Source organism: Thamnophis elegans, chromosome 1 (genome assembly GCF_009769535.1).
Source record: "Thamnophis elegans isolate rThaEle1 chromosome 1, rThaEle1.pri, whole genome shotgun sequence".
NCBI classification, from domain to species: Eukaryota; Metazoa; Chordata; class Lepidosauria; order Squamata; family Colubridae; genus Thamnophis; species Thamnophis elegans.
The window spans coordinates 72,484,652-72,509,186 of record NC_045541.1 but is presented as its reverse complement, the minus strand read 5'-3'; the positions used below and the strand labels follow the sequence as shown (position 1 = coordinate 72,509,186).

At 39.6% G+C, this 24,535-nt stretch overlaps 2 protein-coding genes across 10 annotated transcripts in view; one reads left to right on the top strand and one right to left on the bottom strand.

The window, feature by feature from the left end:
* The first annotated feature begins 10 nt into the window (after nt 1-10).
* Nucleotides 11-13,656, top strand: SIRT3 (sirtuin 3). 7 transcript variants are annotated; one of them, XM_032220357.1, is made up of 9 exons: nt 11-170; nt 1,118-1,165; nt 2,520-2,615; nt 2,994-3,183; nt 4,721-4,918; nt 6,233-6,465; nt 6,627-6,727; nt 7,356-7,517; nt 8,155-9,264. In XM_032220357.1, exons 3-9 carry the CDS (start codon nt 2,540-2,542, stop codon nt 8,425-8,427), a joined length of 1,233 nt encoding a protein of 410 aa, XP_032076248.1. In that variant the 5' UTR covers nt 11-170; nt 1,118-1,165; nt 2,520-2,539; the 3' UTR covers nt 8,428-9,264. The 7 variants fall into 7 exon arrangements, with proteins under 7 accessions (XP_032076248.1, XP_032076242.1, XP_032076262.1 ...); XM_032220351.1 differs by having other exon boundaries at nt 11-262; XM_032220371.1 differs by lacking the exon at nt 1,118-1,165.
* The window catches only part of RIC8A (RIC8 guanine nucleotide exchange factor A), a 35,054-nt gene continuing 23,809 nt past the window's right edge, over nt 13,291-24,535 (bottom strand). For all 3 annotated transcript variants that reach the window (XM_032220317.1, XM_032220333.1, XM_032220324.1), the window contains 5 exons: nt 23,461-23,556; nt 21,493-21,637; nt 20,781-20,925; nt 18,154-18,273; nt 13,291-16,765 (listed from right to left, as the gene is read on the bottom strand). In XM_032220317.1, the coding sequence (XP_032076208.1) occupies nt 16,630-16,765; nt 18,154-18,273; nt 20,781-20,925; nt 21,493-21,637; nt 23,461-23,556 (642 nt within the window). In that variant the 3' untranslated portion in view covers nt 13,291-16,629. The remainder of the gene's footprint in view (nt 16,766-18,153; nt 18,274-20,780; nt 20,926-21,492; nt 21,638-23,460; nt 23,557-24,535) is intronic.

The window sequence follows — 24,535 nt, the reverse complement described above, 5'->3', positions numbered from 1 at the left end:
CTTCAACATTCCGCCCCCTCCTGAGAAGGATTGGTTGGTCTCTGTGCTAAGTTCTCCGAATGGTTACTTGGGGAGTGTTCTGAGCTGCCTTTCTCGCTCGGGAGCCCCCTGCCGGTCAGTTTGCGAAGTGACAAGAAGGCGCAGTTGGTTAAGCTTTGGGTAGCTGCCAGGTGGGAACGCGTCGTCGTTTCATTCCTTTCTATCGCGTGTCGTATCACACGGAGAGCGAGACGTATTAAGATTCATCATTGTTGCTGCCTAGGTGTGTTGACGTTACTGTAGTCTCTCTTGTAGGGGCCCAGGACTCGGTTGCTCTTGCTGGCCATAGATCTTGGGTTCACTCGGAGCAGAACCAATAAATGGGCTGCCCTCCAATAAGGCGCTTTGCTGTTTTCTATACATTCGGGCTTATCTTAGCTTGAGAAAATGAGAAAAAGTGAATGTTAAGAAAGGCATTCCTATTCCGTTCTGTGTAGTTTTAGAAAAGGCAGGTGGCCATTGTGTTTTAAAACAGTCTTGGGAAAGGATTCATGGTTCGCGTTAGAAAAATGCATATGAGGAAAAGTAGAAGATTTTTAAAATGTTACTGAGATTTATTTTGCAGAGTAAAACAGCGCAAATTTAAACAAGAAAAAGTAGGGAAAAGTAATAAATTTTAAAAGGCAGCAAACAAATATAAAGAAGCATCTACTCCTTACAGCAGTTATAAATGCATTTAAATTTATTTTCTATAGATTGGTGATTAGTACTGAGTGCAGTGTTGATAACTAATACATGATTTAACTGATTTTTACTAAATCACAATTTATTATTAATCATGAATTAATTCTTATGTTTTATATGTATGCTTGTCCTTTATATATGTTTTTAAAGATTTTTGTTTTCAAAATTATTAACTCTTTGTAGCCTACCTTTCCTATTAAGAGTTATAATAAAGATTTGAAAAGAGAAGCTGTAATCACATTAAGACTTAGTGAGTATATCGAAACTAAAATTTTGAAATCTTCTAGTTCAGAATCAAAATTAATTTCATATGTCAAAAAACACTGACTTCTGCAATAAATCAACATTTGAAAGGAACCATATATGAGAAGTAGTGTTGTGTTTTCTTCCTCAGTTCTCATATGGTGATGGGATCCAGCAGTCTTGAGACTGAATATACCAGGTGAGTTAAGCAGGCAGTTTTTCACATAGAAATGTGCCAAGTGATAAAGAGCTTTATAGGTGAAGACCAGCTCTTTAAATTTTATGTGGGAGCCCACTAAAGCCAATACTGTTTTTATGCACTTTATATTGTTCTTTGTATTTAAATGTTTTAACAATTGTAAACTGCTCAGTCACTGGAATCTAGGTGATTTATCAACAATAAATTATTATTTCATGCTTGTAGCACTGCTGTTTTATGGCACTAGTGGCTCTCACCTACCAGCATCTGAACTGTTGTATTTTGAACTAGCCTAGTTTGCTTGTATTTTTCATAGGTAGCTCCGTGTAAAGTAAATGATTGAAGCAAGAGGTGTACTTTGGGAGAAAAGGTGAAATCTCCTTTGGATTGAACACAATTCCTGGTGATTTCATGGGCAACGTCATCTAGTTTGTTTAGCAACATATAGACCCGGCAAGGGGAAATGGAACTGGCTGGATGCCATTTTTTTTTACATTCTCCCCTTGGTTAGGTAAAGGAAACATTGGCTGATTTGGGTTAGTTTTTTAGCATTTCAGGATTGACTGCAGTGAGAAAAAAATAGAGGTGGGTTTGAAGATGTTTCTGATTATTTGGGGAGTGAAAGCAGGCGCCTTTTGGGAAAGCTTACATTCAGCAAGATCTACCCCAAAACACATCTTACCTCCTACTCCAACCCTCACTATTGTTTTGCTTCACCTGTAGCAAGTTCTATGCGGAGGTGGGTTGCAAATCCTGGTGCTACCGGTTCACTTGTGCTTGCATGTACATGCAACACTTCTGTGCATGCGCAGAAGCTTCCAGGTGGGTGGGCAGAGCCTCCCGTCACCGCCACTACCGGTTTGCCAGATCCAGGCTGAACCACGAGCATCCCATCTCTGATCCTTTTCCTTGAAAGAGAAATGATGGGGAACAAGCAAAGCAGAGCAATGCCCATTCTACAGGCTTGTACATTGGATAGAAGGGAGGCTATAACCATTTCAAACTCCAGAGCTGTTTTGTGGCATCAGTGGTGCTGTATTTCATTTCTGTTCTCATTTTTTCAGAGGTTTACTAAGAGGGTAGTAGTGGAATCAATCACATTATTATTATACTATACTCAAATACTGATAAAATAGGCTGTCATTGGTCCTTCTATTAGGAACATTGTGGTAAACAATGTTCAGTTGTGCTTCCTGGCTGAAGATAATTGAAAGCAAACAGAGCAGTGCTGTTTTGCCCTATGTCCTAAATTAGTCTTTAGAGCACAGCTGCTGGCTAAATGATACCAGGCTTTTATTAGCTCCTATAAAAACAATATTTAAAAAAATCACTTCTCTTGGTTTTTCTTATTTAGGATTAGGCCATTGAAGGGAAATGAACTGGAGGTTGTATTTCAGAGTCTCTGCAAGGAAAACTCTGCTTCAGACTGCTAGTTTACAGAGTTTAATTGGTAAGTCTCACTCTGTTTCAGGTACTGGGAAAAGCATATCGGGGTTTAGAAAGGCTATGGAGATTTGTGACAGTAGGTGGACAAATATATGGGAGTTAATATATTATGAAAAATAAAGAGAAAAGTTGAATATAGACAAGAGGGTTGAGATCCTCATGTAGTCACTCAAAGCTCAATTTACTTCTTTTTACATTTTATTGCATAAATGTAAGCAAATGCAATGTATGTAATTGCAATATATAATGATAAAACTACTCCAATACAGCAAGTATTAACCATGTAAAATTTTGCTTTGCTGCTACATTATTTGTCATGCCTCTACAAAATGATTCTTCACTTTCAATATTTTCCACCAAAATGTTTCTTAATTATTTTTAGGGTGGAAATCTCTGGATCTCTGGATGTATGCCCAGTACCAGCATTTTAGAAATTATTCCAATCTGACAGCCTGCAAAAATCTTCACTTAATTCCATTCAGATCTGCCCTCTGCTTTCCTCATGGAAAACATTTGCTGCAGAAGACTTCAGAAAGTAGCTTAAAAAATACAATGGACTTATCTGGGATAAGGTAAGGCCTTGATATCCTTTGTGTAATTATTATTTAACTTGAAATTCTATTAAATCTTATTTAACAGTAAGGCTCATTAAAACTAGATTTTTGACTGTTTGTTGTGAGACTATAATAAGCTACCTTTCAGGTTCAAAGTTCTCACTCTCATGATAGTTTTATTGCTGGCAGAAGGAAAAGATCCAAAGGACACTTGGTATTAGGTTACAAAGCATGTGTAAAAGGCTATTCTCTACATATAATGATACATATTTTAAAATGTCATTAACTTCATATAAAATACTTTATTCCAATCCATAGATTATAATACAATGTACAATTACCACATACAGTTTAAAAAGAGTATTTAATAAAATGTAAAATTATTTAAACTAATGCAAAATATTTTTGTTACAAGGACAAAATATCCCCATTTAATGATGTGGAGGAAATGTTTATGATGTTGGGTTGCATTTAATCTCCAGAGTATTTTTCAGAGCTGCCTTCTGTGTTTTCCATAAGAATTCAGTTTTATGGGAATCGGTAGAATCCTCCTTTTTCAGAACAGGTTTTAAATATTTGGCAAGAACAGCAAACTAAGTTGGTCAGGAGAACAGATAGCACAAGATACCTTGTACACTGCTGCTCTGACAGAGACAGGCTTGTCAGCAGGGTAAGATTTTTAGAATGGCTGTCATGTTTGAGGCTGAAATTATATTAGTGCTGATTGGAGGGAAGTTACAGTAATATATTTCAGGTGTTGCCTCCATTCAACTAAGTCTTTTCATACTACATATCAAAGCCCAACTTTGTTGTTAGCAATTAAACTTTAATCAGCTTTAATCATGCAGATACAGTATATCTAATGCCCTGTACTTGAAAGTCTATCAAAGTATCCCCAAATGCAAAAAATGGCTTGGTGAATACATTTTACATAATAACCTAACATGCTTTTTTGTATAAAAAGTAGGAGCTAACACACTTGAGAAATGATGCCATTGATTGTCTGTTTTGGCCTTAACTTTAAATGAAATTATCTAATCATTAAAAACACTTCATTTTCCATTGAATCTTACCTATCTATAGTGCAAATATGCCCAATAAGTTCTTTTTTGTGCTATATCCCTATGGTATTGCCTTCAGTCCATGAGTGAAAAAGCCCCAAGTCATCCTTGGCTGATCTGGTGTTGTTGTTTTTTGCTTTACCTTGGCATGGCCCAAGGACAATCTGTATAAAATTTCTTTGGCCATATCACCCATTATTAAGGAAGTCAAGTGATTGCCATTATTTGAATGAGAAACAATAGGAACTGGCAATGGGAACAGAAAATTGTATGTTAGTATAGTTATTTTTATCAGCTAAAGGCTGAATGGAGATTGCTTCAACTCCGTATCAAAGGAAAAACTCATGCTGTTCCTGTTCTGAATGTATTAAATAACAATCCATGGATGGGTATTCCTATAAATCATGGATTGGAGTGGAATATTGGTTCTGATTTTTTCCTCTATAAGTGTGCTTTTTTATCATCTAAAGCATGTGTACTGATGTTGCCTGCAGGGTCCAGGGAATAAGGTTCTTGTCCCTATCCACATTCTCAAGAGTGGTTTTTGGAATTGGTCAAGGAGGAAATAATGGTGGAAATAAAAAGCTGAGCCTAAGAGATGTGCTTGAACGCATCCGGAAGAAAGAATGCCACAGGATAGTAGTGATGGCTGGAGCAGGACTCAGTACGCCAAGTGGGATTCCAGATTTCAGGTACTGTATGGAACTACTCATATGGCTTTGCCAGCTTTAACCAAATAAGCATCCACATCACCAAGACATAGGAATGGTCAGCCATGAAACCTGTTTTCAGTAGGTGTCACACTGTCACATAGCTTTTATCATGGTTAAATATCAGTGGCTCAAATAGAGCTATTATTTTGGAACTGTAGGGAAATGTCAGTGTTATTTTTCTGCCTCTCCCAACACAGAGCCTTGTTTCCTTAGGCTACATTAAAAGGTTATACCTCAAAAGTTTCTTTGGAGATTCTCAAGAATGATTGTATTGTTAACAATAATTTTAGTATTATTGATCAAGAATCATTTGGCCTTTTATTTTCCTTTTTTCTCATTTGATTTTGCTGTTCTAAGACATTAACACACTTCTTATTTATTTATTTATTTATTTAGTTAGTTAGTTAGTTAGTTAGTTAGTTAGTTAGTTAGTTAGTTAGTTAGTGTTCAATCAGATTTGATTCCTGGTTATGTTGGTTTCAGAACTGGTTTGGCATTGCCATTTTCTTAAGGTTGAGAGGGAATGACTGGCCAAAAGTTATCCAGTTGGCTTTCATGCCTAGATCAAGACTAAAACTCATGTTTCCCCACTTGTGAGCTAACACTTTATCCACCAGATCAAACTGACCTGAATTTATAAATTAGTTGCAAATTAAAAATCCTCTTATTTTATAGTTGGTCCTCACTGATAGTAATTGGGACACGAACTAAATGACATGGTTGTAAAGTGTGCTGATTTACAATGGCAGTTCCAGCAGTCATTGTCATTTGGTGAATGGTCAATAGCATCTGACAGTCACGTGTTTAACATTAGTGGCCTCTTGCGGGCTTCCTCATTGACTTTGCTTACGGAAGCCATCAATGAAGGTTTCAAACCACAATGATTTGACTATGACTTGCTGCACTATCATAAGTGCAAGCTGGTTGCCAAGCACTTGAATTGCAATTGTGTATGTGCAGAAATGTTGCAACAGCTGCAACCAAAGGACCCATTTTAAGTACCTCTTGTTCAGATTCACTGTAATTTTAAGCAATTGCTGAGCAAGTAAATGTTACACAAGAACTATCTGTATATGAATTCATTTTACCAGGTAGGCCAGGCGTTTCTGTTGTCTCAGATGATGCTATTGCAAAGTGTTCCTAATCCAGTGCTTGGCTTTATTTATGTGAGCCACTGTTTTTTTTTTAAATGTATCCCATACAAATAGTGAACCATAAGATAGGGAACCCTTGAATGAACTTGGTTTCCTGGCCTATCATTATTCTAATTTTACTCTACTACTATTTTTGCAGGTCTCCTGGGAGTGGGCTATACAGTAACCTTCAGCAGTACAATATTCCATACCCCGAAGCCATATTTGAACTTAGCTACTTTTTCCAGAATCCCAAGCCTTTCTTCAGGTTAGCTAAGGAGTTGTACCCTGGCAATTACAGACCAAACTATGCCCATTATTTTCTTCGACTTCTGTTTGACAAAGGGCTCCTTCTGCGCCTCTACACACAAAATATTGATGGGCTGGAGAGAGGTGAGCCTCTTGCCACTGGCTCTGAGGAGATAAATTGAAAGCAGATCATACAGCAATAATAATGGTGGTGGTGGTGGTGATGAGAGATCATCCATTTTAAATATCTTTTGAATTGGTGAAGAGTTTGACCAAAACTGATTTTTCTGTCTTGTGTGTTCTAGTTGCTGGGATTCCTCCAGATAAACTAGTTGAAGCTCATGGCACATTTGCTTCTGCTACATGTACTGTCTGTCGAAGATCATATTCAGGAGAGGATTTCAGGGTAAGCCCCAGCACAGCAGATAACAGCACTCCAGGAATAGTTTAAGAATTACATATATCATTTTAAATGCAAATGTACAGTCAACCTGCTTCTGTTGATTCCAGGCCTCCAGAAAGGTAACATTTCAATCCTTGAAATCCTTGTCCTACTAGAACACCAGCTAATGGAGACACCTGCTCTTCATCTTTACCCTTACTTCACAGGGAACATCTCCCTTACCCAACATCTCTCATGAGCCAATCCAAGATCATCATCTTTTCTCATGTAACAGTGAACTTAGCACTGTGATTTTTCCAAAATGCAAAGCAGACATTGATAAGGACAAAGACAACCAGCCAGTATTGCTCCTTCTATTCCCAGCTTTTCCTGGCTACTCCTATTCATAGGCTAGGTCACCTTCCACTGACAAGGCTAATAAATCACAGTAGCTGCCAAACTCACTGGCTCCTCTTTTCAGATGGATCCACATAGTTCAACTAGATCCTAGATCTTTGCTTCAGCAGGCTCATAGGATTGCCTTTATTTTCATTGCAGTTTTGGTGGTCGCTGTCCTCAGTTGTGATGACAGTCTTGTGGCTTGTGCTGCCTGATTAAGAACTTAAATCCCTATTATCTCATTTCATTTCAGGGGGATGTGATGACTGACAAAATTCCCAAATGCCCTGTTTGCACTGGAGTGGTCAAGCCTGACATTATATTCTTTGGAGAAGAGCTCCCTCATCGGTTCTTCTTGCATTTGGCAGACTTTCCTATGGCAGACCTGCTTTTTATCGTTGGAACCTCCCTTGAGGTCTGGTAGCATGAGAAGAGACTAAGAGATGGGTTTTTAAAACAAAGTGATTCAGAGACTCTGGAGAACAGATAGAAAGAAAAGCCATGAGAAGTCAAGGAAATGAGAGGGTGGCAGTTCAGCGATCAACAAAAGAGATGGGAAGGAATTTCAGAGTTTTAAGTTCATTATACTATAGATCGGGGGTATCCAACCTTGACAACTATACTGGCTGAGCAATTCTGGGAGCTGAAGTCCACGAGTCTTAAAGTTGGCAAGGTTGGGTATCTCTGCTGTAAAGCCTTAAAAATTCATTATCTTCAGCTGTCTTCTCCCATAGGAATAATATTGCAGGCCTTCTTGCTAGAAGGTTTCACTCAACTATCTTTTAAGGGCTCTTAGGAAAATCAGCAAATAAAGTAAAAGTACTGTATCATCATCTTAAATATTGACAGTACCATTTTTAGTATCCTGTGACTTGTGCATGGCTCATCTGAGCACATACAGAGTGGGCAAATTCAGGAGAAGTTTGGTGTGAGCTTTCAGTTTAGCATTTGAAGATCTATTTTTTCTTAGAAAAAATACCCTGAAGTGCAGCAGTTTTTACTTTGCAAGAGAGACAACTCCCTACACTATCTTTTCTATTGCTTTATTTTAGGTGGAGCCCTTTGCTAGTCTGGCAGGAGCTGTCCGTGGTTCTGTGCCCCGTGTTCTGATCAATCGAGATCTGGTGGGGCCATTTGCAGTCCGGTCACAGCACAATGATGTAGCTGAACTGGGAGATGTAATCAGTGGAGTGGAAAAAGTGGTAGAACTGTTAGGTTGGAAAGAGGAGTTACAGCAACTAATAAAAAAGGAAAAAGAAAAGGTATGTCATTTTGATTTGAAAATTTGCCTCTCACACTCTTTATTTTGCTGGTTGAAGTTATGAAAACAATACAATTAAGGATAAGACTTTAATTAATATAGACGACACAGTTGTTTTATCCATCAGACTATTTATCATCGTGATACAGGGGTTTTTCCTTACATTTGTTATAGCCACCCAACTCCATGGGATGCTATCACTTTCCATCTTGGGTAACTCAAGGGAAATGACTATGTTATCTGTCCTATGTGACTATTGCATTTTATGATTTATTTGAGTAACATCTTGCTTTCTCAGAGTGAAACTTGAGATTTGGAAACAATAAAATTATAGTATGGGTATTCCTTGCATATCAACCACTCATTCAATGACCAAAGGTGCAGTAGAACTGAATGAATGGTACTTTAGTTCCTTTAATTTCCTGCCATTGCAGCGCTCTAGAGTCACACGATTGTTATTTGCTTGTTTGGCAACCAGCTCACACTCGCAAAAGTTGCAGCATCCTGCAGCCTCATGATTGCCATTTGCAACCTTCCCTACAGGTTTCTCAGAAGCAAAGGCAATGGGGAGTTGGCATGGAAGGTTCTGGTCAGTCTCCCACCTTCTTCTCACAGCACCTCACCCTCCTTTTGGATTCCCTGCCTTTGTATCAACCTGTACCTTCCTTCCCTGTGTGTCACTATACTCGTGTGAACCTGTGCCCCCTTCCCTTGGCCTCCCTGCACTCAGTATACCACACACTCAGTATACCCAACTCATGTGCAGCCTGTGCCAATTATGTAAAATGAGTATAACTCTATTTTGAGAGAAGGCCACACAGGTATATGTTAAACATTTTGTCTGACCCAAAATGATATGATGCAGTCCATTGTGCTCAGGTTCAAGTAAACAAAAAAAAACCCCAAAATTTTGGTGGTTCAAATCCCTAGTACAGGTCTCCTGAATGAGCAGGCAGTTGGACTAGATGACCTCCAAGGTCCCTTCCAACTCTTTACTGTTTAAAATTGGTTCTTCTTGTGTTTATTTTATCATTTGCCAGTAATGTTTTTGTTTAACTACAGTCTCTACTTCCCCACTTGCATTTTTTTTTGGGGGGGGGGGATCTCAACAATTGGTGTGGGTTGTAATAATCCATGTTTTTTGTATTTTCAGCTGGATATAAAGAAGAAGTAGAAGTGTATTATCTACTTTTGAAAAGATTTAACTGCTAAAAAAGTAAAGTGTGGCTCAGCCAAAGGTTATAGTGATAAATTGACTGGGGTGAAAATGGATGTTAGTTACTTACTTGATATACCCTTTCTTGGGACGGTGGAGACATCATCCAGGCGTGGGGGTATGACTCCGTCAGGATCCAATCCAACTGGGTCTACAAGCATTAAAGACAGGCCCACGAGGCTCCTACCCAGCTTAGATGAAGGCATGACTTGTAGACTGCTGTGTAAACAGTCTCAGGTGATAGATATTATCTCTCCTCAAGGTAAGAAAACAGAAAAATCAAGGATTAAGTCATAAAGAAAGGGTGGGGCTGGATGATGTCTCCACCGTCCAGAGAAAGGGCATATCAGGTAAGTAACCAATGCCCATTCTCCTAGTAGGTGGAAACATCATCCAGGCATGGGGCATATCAAAGCCCAATCTGTCCCATTGGGAGGGTCCTGAATAGAATTTAATAACTCTCAGTAGAAACCACTCGCTGCAACACGTGCCATCCGAATGAAGCGTCAGCTGAGGTGTATCTGTCGAACTTGTAGTGGCGGATGAATGGAGAAATAGTAGTCCACGTGGCCGCTCGACAAATTTCTTCTAACAAAGCTTGAGATGACCAGGCAGAAGAGGTGGCTGCACTGCGGGTGAAGTGCAAAGTGATATGGGGCGGAACAGACAGAGAAAGTGTGGAGTAGGCCCTAGAAATAGAACTTCACGAAAAGAGCCTCAGAGCGCCTGAAAATGGCAGTTTGTTTAATATAAACGCATAAAGCACGCCGCACATCAAGGTAATGCCACTTACGCTCCAGACGATGAGATGGCCATCACCTCCAAATGCAAGGTCAACCAGATGTTTTTTGGTAATGTCTCTAGAAACCGGACAAAGTCTGCAGCAGACTGGAGAGAAACTCCAGGGCAAGGCCAAATCGGATGGTACGCCTGATCCAGGCATCATTGGTGATGTCATCCCAATGATCAGCGAAGGCCGAAAGATGGCCCCCAATTGGGAGGTCCCTGATGGAATTACTTCTGCTTTCGGAAGGAACGGTTGGAGCTGCCCTTGAAGGGCTTTCTGTTGGAGAAACGCTGGGAATTTCTGTTGGAGCTGTCCTGAGACGAAGGGCCCTGTCTCGGGGGAGCCTGGTGTTGAGGATGGGGGTAGGCAAATCCCCCATCTGTCCCTTGAAAGGACTACTTAAGGAAAAATGAAGAGGGTTTAGAATCTATTTTGCGGTTGGCAGAAGGAAGCACCTTTCGTTTGTCCTTGGACTCTACGAAGAGAGGTTCCAAAGGCGGGACAAAGAGAAGACCAGGAGAAAATGGAGAAGAAGTTAAACACCACTTTGCTCTGGCCTCCTCTTGCCATTGCTTCAACCATAAAAGACGTGCTGACTGATGACGCCATTGACTTGGAGGCGAAATGAGCCGCATCCAGAGAGGCATCCACAGCATATTCCATTGCTGCTTTGAGCTTGTTGATGTCCTGATGAGAACGGAAGTCAGCAGGAGGAATTCTGTCCTGCAGCTGCTTTAGCCAACAGAGACCCGCCCTGTTGAAAAAAGAGGCAGAAGAGGCGGCCCGGACCGCCCATGCGGAGGACTGATGACCTTTAACTAATGACTGTTCATAGTGTTTGTCCTCAAGACGAAAAGTGTCCTCCAGAGCGTTAGAGGCTGCATTAGGTGATGAAAGAGAAACCACAGGTAAGTCGATGGAAGGGACTTCCAAAAGCTTAGAGAGCTCTGGACTGACATTGTACAATTATTTGTCCAGTGTAGAAGGGAGAGGTCCCACCCCTGGAAATGCCCACTGATTTTGAATTACTTCCGAGAACAGCTTTGGGGAAGGAACCACATACAGGTGGGTGTGAAAAGAGTGGATCTGTGGGGTCAGACTTTTCAACCTCTGCAGTTGAGGATGGTTTTGAGGCCGGGATGCCAGAGACCTTTTTGGCCTTGAATAAGAGGGAGTGAAACAAGGCAGGTTTGAAAAGACCCATTAAGGCCGAAGGGGCAGGTGTCAAGTCCTCATCATCTGAAAGATTGGTATCATGGGTTACCTGTTCCTCAGGGTCAGCAGCAGAATGCTGAGAGGTACTTCCAGGAGCCGCCCCTTGAGAATGGGAGGAATGGTCCTTGTTTGACTTATTAGAAGTAGAACATTAAGGCAGTAGCAGGTCCCTGGTATTGAAGGCCTGCAGCAATGCCTCGTTCAATAGCCACTGCTATGATGTCAGCCATATCATTAGGATTGACAGTAATAGTTCTGGGGGAAGGAGAACCCACATCTATGTCCGGGGTGACACTACCATCCCCTTTGGAATTATACTCCCCTTGAAACCCAATCCCATCCTCAGGGTTTAAGGGGGAAGCAGGAGTGGAGATATCCCCATCAGTATCAGTAGAGAGATCTTCAGGAGGATTGATCATTACTGGAGGAGAAACCAGTGGGGCAGAGATAGGAACAGTGCAATGCTTGGTCTTAGATGTGGCCTTTCATGGGGCAGAATCTGAGGCCTTGTCACAGTCGGAACCAGGGGTAGTTACAGTTGGGGCCTCCTGAGATGGAACAGTCTTAGGGGCCTTAACAGGCTTGGCTGAAGGTGGCTGAGAAGCAGTGGTTCTCTTTTTGCTCCTGGGCTCAGAGGGGACTGAAGGAGAAATGACTGGAGAAGGTGGATTATCCCCCTGTATAATAGTGGTTTCGTTGGTTGGCATTACGGTTGAGGAGAGCACCTAAAATGGCAACCACAGGCTTCCTGCCAAAACAAAATGGCCACCGAAGTAGATAGGGCCCTGAGGAAGGGCTGAGGGAGCGAACTGACAAGTTGGCTACTTTGCTAAGTAAAGCGGCCGCCTGACGGTCAATTTTGAAGCCAAAGCCAATAATCGGAGCGAAGAAGGCGATCGGAACCATTTTATGTCCCCCAGCAGCTTGCCCGACGAAGGGCTGCTCTGAAGCGGCAAACGAGCAGCAGCATACGAAACGCCCTGCACTCCAGCGACTTTTCTGGCAGCGTGGCTACAGCGATCTGCAGTTTTTTGAGTGGCATGGCTGCATTGATGTCGGAAAAGAGCCTGAGGAAAACCTCGTAGGATCGCTGCTGAATTTCTGTGTGATGGCAAGCACGAGATAGGGAAGGACTGCAGCCCTCAAGGGGCTACAAGTCCCCAATCAGTTAAATACAAAGCTAAATGAGTTAAATTTGAAGAAAGAAGCCAATTAAAGAAATTTAGAAGTTTTTTGGAGAAAGATTAAGAACAAATTAATTAGATAGGAGAAAAACACAGACACAGCTAATTGAAGGATCGACTGAGTCTAAGCTGGGTAGGAGGAGCCTCGTGGGCGTGTCTTTAATGCTTGTAGACCCAGTTGGATACCCCCATGCCTGAATGATGTCTCCACCTACTAGGAGAAGATGGGGTTTTTTGTTCATTTAGTAGGCTACGGTAAGAACTATCTGGAGATAGTAATTTAACTCCTTGGGCATTTTTGACGCCTCAGAGAATAGCAAGTTCTCAAGCCTCTTGGGGAAATGAAAATAAAATAATAAACCTCTGGTCCCGGTGACCAACCAAGATTGGATCCTGCAAATAATTTGAATTTAATTTTCTATGAAGATAAGCTGTAAACATTTTCAATGTAACTGCTACCTCCCTTTTAGAAGGCATTAATTTTCTCCCATTATTTTTTTTTTTACTTTTCCCACTTGGATTATTTCTGAATCATTTAAAAAATATCACAGAACTGGGGTGTTTTAGTCAGAACCTCAACAAGAGTATTATTTCATTCATACTGAATCCACAATTTTCTACCCACTTGGAAGAAATCAAATTGGGACTGCAGTTTTTATCAAAAGTGAATTCCAGCTTTATTTATCAATGTGTAAAGAAAAAGTTCTTAAAATAGTGTATATTAATTCGCAGATATTACTTATGTAACTTGAAAAGATAACTTGTTTATGCATCAACATTTCTAGTAAGAATGAGCATATACAAGAATGCTATACTGTAGCTGCTGGATGAATGTGTGGCTCTTGCAACTACAGTTCAATTTAAAGCAAAATAAAATGCATTTTAACAATAGCTCAATATTTCCTTTGACTAATTAAAGCTTTTATTCTGATTTTGATTTTATTTAATACTTATATTTCAAAACATCCTTATAATTTGGTTTCATCAAACAATTCAACTATTCAGCAGTCAACATCAGTTAACTAGTTTCCTGTTTATTATCTTCTTAAAGGAGATGGTGGTGTGCCTTTTAAGGATTTTTGGTTTCATTTTATAGTAGTCATAACAGTGAAGCGCTCTTCATAAGTTTGTTGGTAAGACTACAACTTTCAACAGCCTTAGCCAAAATAGGCTAAGGTAAAAAAAATGTTTTGAAATGTAATCCAGCAAAATCTGAGGAAAATCACAATTTCCCCTTTCTTGCCATGTTATCTTCATAAACTGTGACAAATTCCCTTATTCAAATTTTGAAGTGGCTGAAAGATCAGTAAATCAGGTTAAATTTTCCAAACAAACTAGCACTACAGATTGAACATATAATTAATGAAATTTATATTTTGTTCTTCCCTTATCAACTGAATATTGTCTTGACTGTAATATTTCTGTAAATGGAATCTACATTGATTTTAGCTATGCCTTACATCTTTTATAAATATCCGTTTTTAAGAATCACCATCCAAATAAGTATAGACAAAAATACACATCTTGGTATTGGAAGGCTTTGTTTATTCCAATGAAAATTTTTAATTTACATTTGTGCTAAGTTTTGAATTGCTAGTAAAATGAAAACAAGCTGGGAAATGGAATTCCTTTCTAAACCAGGAAGTTTAAATTCAGGTAAAGGATGAAAGTAACCCATGAATGCAAAATACTATCGAAATACAGAAAATAAAGCAGATAATTTATGGAAATAAAGCAGTCTTTTGTCTCAACAGTACAAAGGGCAATGTTTTTTTAGACAACTAACATATAGGAAGAGGAACACAAATGTAGCGTTACAACTGGAAAGATCAAAGTCCTACTGCAAATACTGTATCTACATATACTTCATTGTGGACCAAATACATCTCTGTATTTCCCATATATTCCCATATTTTATTTTGTGTGGTAATTTTATTAAACATTACAATTAAAAATTTAAATGCTAATACAAACTAGGGAAAAAAATAAAATAATTTACAGAAAAAAGTGCAGAAAACAAAAGAAAAATATAGTAAGGAAAATGAATATAAAGAAATAACTCCCCTATTTTATCACAAGCATAAACAATTTTAATATCTTTTTATCTTCTTTTAAAATACAAATGATCTCTTACTAGATCTCATCTCTAAACAAATCCTTAAAACTTCATTAGTCCTGATCAACAAAAAGTCCATTACGAGGGTTATTTTAACTTGATCAAATACACCAACTTTATAGTTCTACTTTTATTTTTAACAAACTTGATTTTTAATCACTTTAAATAATGTTTTAGAACTTGATTTTTTTTCTTTCTTACTATTCTTCTCACAAAATTCTTCAAAACGTTAACAAGTCTCTTGTAAATCTAATATAGGATAGATATCCAGATCATTCTGTCCATTTGTTATTTGTATGTCCAGTGTAGTATTTTTTTTGTCTATATCATTTGTGTAGCCTGTCATTTTTAAATTACTTTTAGGCCATCTCAGTCTTATCCAGGAAAACTAGTTCCTCTTCCATAACATCTTTTAAACAGTCTATTAACAACAGCAGACATTCTGAAAATTAACTTTTGGGCTATTGTTCATAAATATACCTTAAAAAGTCCAATCTTACAGTATTTTGTTCCATTCTATACTACTAAGTCAAGTTTAAATGTCCTCCTTTAATTACAATTTTCAGTTCCCTCTGGCATCCAATTTTTTAAAAAATTACGTTTTGTTAAAGAATTCAAAAGGACAGCATTTTCCCTGGGAAAGGATTCTTGTAATTAATTTCAAAATTTTTATTTCAAATTTATCTGGAGTCTTACTCCATTTGTTACTTTCCAAAATCAATGTTCTAATCATTTTTTTGTTTTTAATCAGAAAGTTTTTTTAAAGTCCATTACCCATTACTGTAAAATCTGTTGTTCCAAGGATTCTGAAGAGAGTTAGTAAGCAATTTCCAAGTGATTAAAAGAGGAAGTATGTGAACCTTGTGTCCAAAAGGACGTGGACTATGGTTTGGATGAAGATAGTGCTCTCCCATCTCCCAGAGCCCTAAACCTGCTGGACTCTTCATGAGGAGCAACTGTTGACCAGGTGTGGGCAATCCCAAGTCTTCTCCTTGTCTGGAGAGGAATCCAAAAGAGCTGGTCCACTTGCTATCTCTTCATTCCACTGTAATTGTTGGCTCCCCTATCTTTAGCTCCCCATTTCTTCTCTGGAAATCCTACATTCCCATATTTATTTAAACATACTTCCTTCCCTACACACACACACACTCACTCACTCATACTTTCAACAATGGCTCTTTCATGAAGATTTCAAACCATCCTTAAGGTGTTGTAAAAAGGAATGGTATGCAACTACATTGATTGTCACACAATGCATTCATAAAAATGCACTTTGTTCACATATTTTTATATACTATACATATACATTCATATTTGCCTACAGTTCCTATATGTATCAACCATAACATACAGTTTTAAAATGTTGTGCTTGGCCCAGGGATTAACGTAAGTCCCTAATTCATACAATTTTTTTCTCCCTAAACAATTAGGTATGTACTCTTAGTATTTCATGTGCTATAAGCTCACTTGAAACCACTCTCTCTTGCATCCTTGCCAATCTGCTGGAAAGTCTTTGGAATGCATCAGAGGGTGAGACTCTTAAAACAATGAGAAAAGACAGTCAGAAAGAAAAAGCTGTAAAAAGCTTTCAACAGAAGTAGCGCTGCCGAAACAGAAATTAGATGGATCTGGGTGGAAGAATCTAAGCCACCCAAAGTCTTTTTCCAGGTGTTTGTATCAGAAGATCAGTCCTGATATATAGAGACAATAGCAGGTCTATAGACTTGTGAGAAATAGAGGAGGGTAACTCAGTCAATTTCCAAATCAGAATCAGATGATAATCTCTGCTCAGCTATCTGATGAACTGCTTCATCCAGGGAGGTTACATTGACAGAGCTTAAATTGCCATCAGAATCCAGGCCCATAGGTCTGATGATCTGCTGTCTTCAGAGGAGAAAAAGAAGAAATTACAGGGATGAGGGGGAAAAAAAGATTTCACCCTAGAGAAAAGCCTTATAGAAACTGTCATGAAATGTCTTCTGACAAATGAATATAACAAAGTGTTCATTCATCAATTTAAGCCGTGAAGATCTTGTCTGGGGATCTTGCATCCTTTTGTTAAAATTGAAAGAAAATATTACTCCTAATAAAAACAATCCTAAAATTTCCAGAAATGATCCACAATGCATATACTGGGACTGGTTTTGCTAACAGACATTTTTTGAAGAAGGTATGAAATTTCAAAAGATTCTAAACAGGCACTTTGAAATGCAACTGACATTTGCTTTATATGAAAAATTCTTAAGTGATTTGTAATTCATCTTGGCCCCAATCAGATGTCTTTTTCAGCTCAGTTTTTTAAAACCTTTATGGAAATCCATACTGCATTTAGAACCTGCATATGGCTAACCTATTAAGATCCTTTTAACTACCAAAGGAACATGATTAAGTTTCCTGAGTCTGAGTTCTGTGAAGGTCTTAGAAAGCAAACAGTTCATACATGAATGTTATTCAGGAGATATTACTAAATAATATGGAATGCAAATTCTTCAGGTAGTCATTAGGATGTTTAAAGTAATAAAATTACGTTTTCCTCACATGGCTCAAGCAGCATTATAATGCTCATAGAATCCAAACAGAATTTTGAAACCCAAACAAAATTGAACTAGTATGTCAAGTCATATCCCTCTATAAAACACATTAACCATGATGTGTGAACTCGGCCTATGAACATGATTTTGGGATCCTTAATGTTCTGTAATAAGGCCAAGCCAATGTTAGAATTTCCACTGATAATTCTGAAAGTAATAGCCTTAACATCCTTCTCTGTTGAGCTAACTGGAAAATTGCTCTGCAATTCTTTCTGATATCATTTCAGCTGATATCTGATATCTTTGTCAGAGACTTACTATTTTCACCTCTTAAAACTTCCCACTTTTCACATATAGCAAGATTTTTTAGCGAGACCACACGCTTCAAAAACCATGGTATGATAACTATTAGAGTCAAACTGTCCTGGATAATTTTACTGAAGTTTGGAGTCAAAGCACCACCTCAGCCTCTTTCAGTGCATAGTAATACAGGTAAATGAGGAAGAATAAATTTCTTCAACCATCCTCTGAGCTCACAGTTGCCTGCAGACACTTCTTCTAATGTTAATAGAACCCTCAAGATGAGTAGCAAATTATTCCAAAGAAAATGAAATAGGTTGAAATAACTTGTCTGAATCTGTTGTAATTTAGTATCTTAGAGGTTTTAACCAATTGCTTTCCTTCAGCCTATTCGCTTACTACCAATCCATTTCTGGATAATTATGCTGAATCATTTAGTACCTGGAGAGTTTATCAAACATGTTCACCAGTTTCATTGCTTCAAGCTCCTTCTGTTCATCTGTCATCCCTTCCATTGGATTGGGAAGCTTTTCCTCCACACGTCCAGTAATAGGGTTAATGCTAAATAGTTGGTCACATAATAACCCAAAGAAAAGAAGGTAGAATATATGAAACACAAACAATGAATCAACAAATTCAATTCTTCATTTATATTTTTCAGGAAGGTAATTATGATCAGTTTTCCACTTCGTAAAAATCCAAAGGACACAGAGACTTGGAAGATATGATAAAGATCATATCAAAATTTATATCACAAATTTCATTCTTGGATGTTTTTTAACAGATAAAAGAGTAAAAAAGGTATAACGAGCAGCCTAAAAATATAACTCTAATATTCATTTGATTAACATAAATACATGCTACTAAAATGAAGAGGAACTACACGGAATATGCAGATAATGGTGTGTTTCTTTCCCCAAAACATGTCCATTCTATTATTCTTAATTCAATTTTTGTCTATTTTCTGTTACTATTCTTGCTTCTAAGGCTACAAGGAAATTCCCAGTTTAATACATCTTACATAGAGCAGTTGCCTTTTTACACATTAAGTAGATGTATATAAATGCACAACAAAGTGTGCAGAAAATAGGAGGAAGGTGAATGAGGAGGGAAACATATATTACATTATATGTTTCCCTCCTATTTCACCTTTGTCCAACTTTAAAATAAGATGTACCGTATTTTTTGAAGTATAAGATGCACCTTTTTTAATCAAAAGAGGCTGAAAATCTGGGTGCATTTTATATACCAAATATAGCATTTTTTTGCCTCCCTAAGCCCCACCCCTTCACCAAAATGGCTGTGCATAGCCTTATGGAGGCTTTCAGAGAGCAGAAATGAGCAAAAAACAAGCCCTCCGTCCCCCAGCAGCACTCTATCCTCCATAAGGCTTTTTTTTTTTTTTTACAAAAAAGGGCCCATTTTCATGAAAAACAAGCCATTTTTTTCATTTTGCCCCCCCCCCCCCCCGGAGCACTCTGCAAGCCCCCCCCCCAAGGCTATTCATGCCTTTTTTTAAATAAAAACACGGGCTCGTTTACAAGAAAAACAGGCCGTTTTGGGGAAGTTTGCAGAGTGCAAAAACTTTTTTTTTCCTTTTGGAAAACTCTTTAACTGATTGATGAATATTACATTGATCAAGTACTGTGCCAGCAGAAACAAAGTCTTAAGTGCTGCAGATTGTCAGTAATTTTCTTCTCCAGCACATGGATAAATACACCTACCTATCTACCTACCTTCTCTCTCTCTCTCTCTCTCTCTCTCTCTCTCTCTCTCCCCCCAACCTACCATATTTCTCTCTCTCCCTCTATCTACCAACCTACTCACTCACTCTCTCCCTAACTACCTACTGTATTTATCTCTCTATTTCTCTCTTTATATATCCCTTTATCTACCTACCTACCTAACTACTCTCTCTCCCTCCCTACCTACCTACCGACTGTATTTCTCTCTTTTTATCTCCCTATCCCTCTATCTACCTACCTACTTTTTAAAAAACATTTGCCTCTTCAAAACCTTGGTGCGTCCTATACTCCGGTGCATCTTATACTCCGAAAAATACAGTAATTAAACAGAAAATGTCAAAATACCTAGGATTCAACTTTGTGCATATCTATTGGGCAATTGACTCTTGATAACTGTCACTGTTAATTAGGTCAAGAGCTGGAGGTAAAAGGAATTGTCTGTTTGTGAATAACTTGACAAGAAGTGAAAGAGACCACTGAACAAAGAAACAAACAAAAAAGAAGAAACTTAAGAGAAATCAAATAATAAAATGAAACAGGGACAGTCAAAGAGCAATAGGTCTTTTTAAAAAATTAAAAAATGAGATTCAACTGAGTATCAGGAGGCATTTTTATGGTAAGAGTTCTTAAGCAGCAAAGTGGGCTTTGTAAAACAGCTGTAATATTCACAGGGAGGCTGATTGGTTTAATAGATTCCTGCAAATGACTTATAACAGTGAAGGCTAACGTTTTTGTTGTCACATGCTGAAAGTGTACGCGCGCGCCCACACCCCTAATGCAATGCATGTGCGACACACACCCGGTGCACGCCCCATCCCCACATGTCCCATTTTGCGCCTGGAAGGCATCCTGCACCAACTTGGGAGCCAAAACCGGGCTTGGGGGATTGTGCATCCCCCCCCCGGTGCCGTTTTGAGCCTGGAAGGCCTCCTGCACCAACCTGGAAGCCAAAAATGGGTGCGGGGATGCTGCATGAGGCCCCAAAAATACACATGTGCCCCACACCCCGCACGCATGCATACACACCCCGCATGTACCCTGCCCCCCACGCATGCGTGCCAGAGACCCAAAGACCAGCCAGCCGGCGGGAGGCACATGTGCATGCTGGGTGGAGGTCGGCTGGGGCGATGGATGGCGTGCCCACAGAGAGGGCTCTGCATGCCACCTGTGGCACATGTGTCAGGTTCACCATCACAGACTTATAAGGTTCATTCCATCTCATCTATGCTAAGATTCTAACATCCAGATCCGATAGGGATATACACCAAAGAAGTAGAAGCAAAGATCATATTTAAGGAAGCAAAGTTTAAAATGCATCCCTACTTGGGTTTTGCTTCCTTGTATTCCTCTGTATCAGTATCTTCATCTTCAGAGTATTCGCCTTCTGTCTGCCCCCCAGCCATGAGGCCTCGTGCTGCCAGAAGGCCAGCAGCATTTCCATATCCCGTGTACTTTACAAACCGTGATACTGCAGAGACATAGAAAGTGAAACTTTCTCTTATTAGTGTAGAAACAAATGAATTCAAATAGTAGCACATTAATTCTATTCTTCTTCAGGCCACTTCTTATCTTTTCGTCAAGTTAGGACATTAGATAGATGCCACATATGTTAGAAGGTTGCATACTGTCTACAAGGCAAAGAATTTAAAGGCGAAATACCACTCTGAAAAAGGCATCTTTGCAAAGCTGCTTTTCCTGTTATAATGTTCAAGAAATCGAACAGTAGCTTTGCCGTGAGGAAAAGTCTGATTAACAGCTACAAAGAATTCACAAGCCCAGCAGCAACAAATTTTATTCAAGTTTATTTATCTTCTTCCCTAATTTTAAAATTGGTCCAGTGAATGACATTTCTCTTCATTTCCATGCAATGTAATTTAATCCAAAGACCTATGAGATTCCAGTTTACCTGCATTCTTAATATTCAGCCGCCATCCAAATAACATCTCAGTTACATGGATTAGCTTGTTCCTATTTACCGATTCAAACTGCCAGCATACAACAGGCCTGAGATCAACAAGAAAACATGGATAATTACCACTTTCCTTGCAGAGTACAAACAGGAACTCAGCAGCACAGTGTTTCACATCTGTGTCAATGTGAGTCATGAGGCGTACAAGTTTATTTCTCAGCAAGTTTCCCACCTCAGGTCTATTCTTCACATCCCGCAATGGAGGAAGTACCTGTGAATCCATGGAAAGCCAAAAGTGATGTTTAGAGCCACGTCAAACTTGGTTTCATCAAGCCCTGAAAATACTGCATCCAAAATGCCTCAGCAAGAACAATATCATCCTGACATTAAATACAGATACCTTCTTAAGATACTGATGTATTGACAGATGGATAACTCCTCCCATATGTACTGTCATGGTTTTGTTAGACCCTGGTTTGGAGGATAAATTGGAACCTGGGAGGGCATGCCCCCCTCCGAATGAGTGGGGAGGCCACGGGCTGAGGATGAGGTGGTTCTAGGTCATCTGGCAGTGGGGTAAGGCAGCCGACCAGATGGAGAATCGGAGCAGCTGCAGTGGTCCAACAAGCTCCAGACCACATCTGATAAAGAACAGTACTGTATTTTTCAGAGTATAAGACGCACCAGAGTATAAGATGCACCAAGGTTTTGAAGAGGCTTTTTTTTTAAAAAAAGTAGGTAGGTAGGTAGAGGGAGAGAGAGGGAGAGAAAGAGAGAGAAATACAATAGGTAGGTAGGGAGAGAGTAGTTAGGTAGGTAGGTAGATAAAAGGATAGAGAGAGAGAGTGCGTGTAGGTAGGTAGAGGGATAGAGAGATAGAGAAATACAGTAGACAGGTAGAGAGATAGAGTAGTTAGGTAGGTAAAGGGAGAGAGAGATAAATACAGTAGATAGGTGGGGGGAGAAAGAGAGAGTAGGTAGGTTGGTAGGTAGAGGGATAGAGAGAGAGAAATAGAGAAATACAGTAGATAGGTAGGGAGAGAGAGTAGTTAGGTAGGTAGGTAAAGGGAGGGAGAGAGAGAAAAATACAGTAGGTAGGTAGGGGGGAAAAGAGAGAGTAGGTAGGTAGGTAGGTAGGTAGGTAGGTGGATAGAAAGAGAGAAATAGAGAAATACAGTAAATAGGTAGGGGGAGAGAGAGAGTAGTTAGGTAGATAAAGGGATACAGAGAGAGAGAGAAATACAGTAGGGAGGGAGGGAGGGAGAGAGTGTAGGTAGGTAAGTAGGTAGAGGGATAGAGAGAGAGAAATAGAGATAGAGAGAAATACAGTAGATAGGTAGGTGTTTCTTCTGGCATAGCACTTGATCAATGTAATTCTCTTCAATCAGTTAAAGAGCTTTCCAAAAGGAAAAAAAGTTTTTGCACTCTCAAACCTCCCAAAAACGGCCCATATTTCACACAAATGGGCCCTTTTTTTTTCAAAAAAGGCATGAATAGCCTTGGGGGGGCTTGCAGAATGTTCCTGGGGGAGAGGCAAAAATGAGCAAAACACAGACCGTTTTTCGCAAAAATGGGCCCGTTTTTTGTCAAAAAAATGGCATCATAGCCTTATGGAGGCTTATAGAGTGCTGCTGGGGGCTGGGGGGAGCAAAAAACACACCTTTTTTGCTTATTTCTGCCCTCCCCAGCCCCCAGGAGCTCTCTGAAAGACTCCATAAGGATATGCACGGCCATTTTGGTGAAGGGGCGGGGCTTCGGCAGGCAAAAAATGCTGTATTTGGTGTATAAGATGCACCCAGATTTCCAGCCTCTTTTTTGAGGAAAAAAGGTGAGTCTTATTTATATTCCGAAAAATACAGTACCTCTCCCATCCGATCCATGGGTGAGGAGAAGAGAGCAGAGGGAGTCACAGAGGAACTTGCAAGGAAGCAGCCCCATCCCTCCTCACAAGGAACACTTGGGGAAGGGTGATTTAAAGGAAGGGTGAGAAAGGCGCTGGGGGAAGGAATGTTTGCTGGGAACACCTGTTAGCTTTGATGTGCATCTTTCTGGCTTTCGTGAATACTGCCTTATGAACCTTGGATTGTGTTGTACCTTTGTTTTAAGGAATTTCCTTGTCTGTCGATGGACCCGTGCACTTTCAGTCAGCAAGTTCAACACTGGGGTAAGACTCTCCTTGAGTTTATGACCCTGTGAAAGAGGCGTAAAAAGAAACAGATTTAACTGTTCTTTTTTGGTTTGCCATGCATAAAAATGGTTTGGCCGTATGGATTTTTTTTAGTGAAAATCAACCATATTAGTTAAAATTGCAGACTAATTGCAGCAAGAAGCTACATCACACTGACCAAGACAAAAAAACCAACATTTTTTAGGAAAGCCATCTAAACTTTATTTTTACATAAAACTTCCTCCCCAATTTCTCTTTTAGCAACTGTTATTACATATTTCATGTCCTGGCATTATTATGTTCAATGTTTACCTGTATAGTTTTTTATATAATGCATGGCCTAGCAGGTAGCAGCATCTAGTCAAGGTTTGATTCCAAAAAACTCTGCAAACCTGGTTAATAATTGGATAGAAAACTATCAAGAGCCCATAATTATAGTCTAGACCAGGATATTTTTTTAAAAATCCCAGAAAAGACAACTACAAATCACCTTTGTATTATTGCCAAAAGCCCCTACTCATTTGTACAATTATGAAGAATCAGCTTGACTTGAGAGAGTCTTTGCGCTCTACATGGGTCTGTCGTGCTCTACATGGGGCTGCCCTTGAAGAGTGTTCGAAGACTTCAGCTAGTCCAGAACGCAGTCGCGCGAGCGATCGTGGGTGCACCCAGGTACACCCACGTTACACCTATCCTCCACGAGCTGCACTGGCTACCCATTAGTCTCCGGACTCGCTTCAAGGTGCTAGCCATTACCTATAAAGCCCTTCATGGCATCGGACCTGGGTACCTGAGAGACCGCCTCCTGCCAATTACCTCCCATAGACCGATCAGATCGCACAGACTAGGCCTCCTCTGGATCCCATCTGCCAGCCAATGTCGGCTGGTGACTCCCGGGGAAGAGCCTTCTCTGTTGCAGCTCCAGCCCTCTGGAACGAGCTCCCCGTGGAGATCCGGACCCTTACTACTCTCCCGGCCTTCCGCAAAGCCACGAAGATCTGG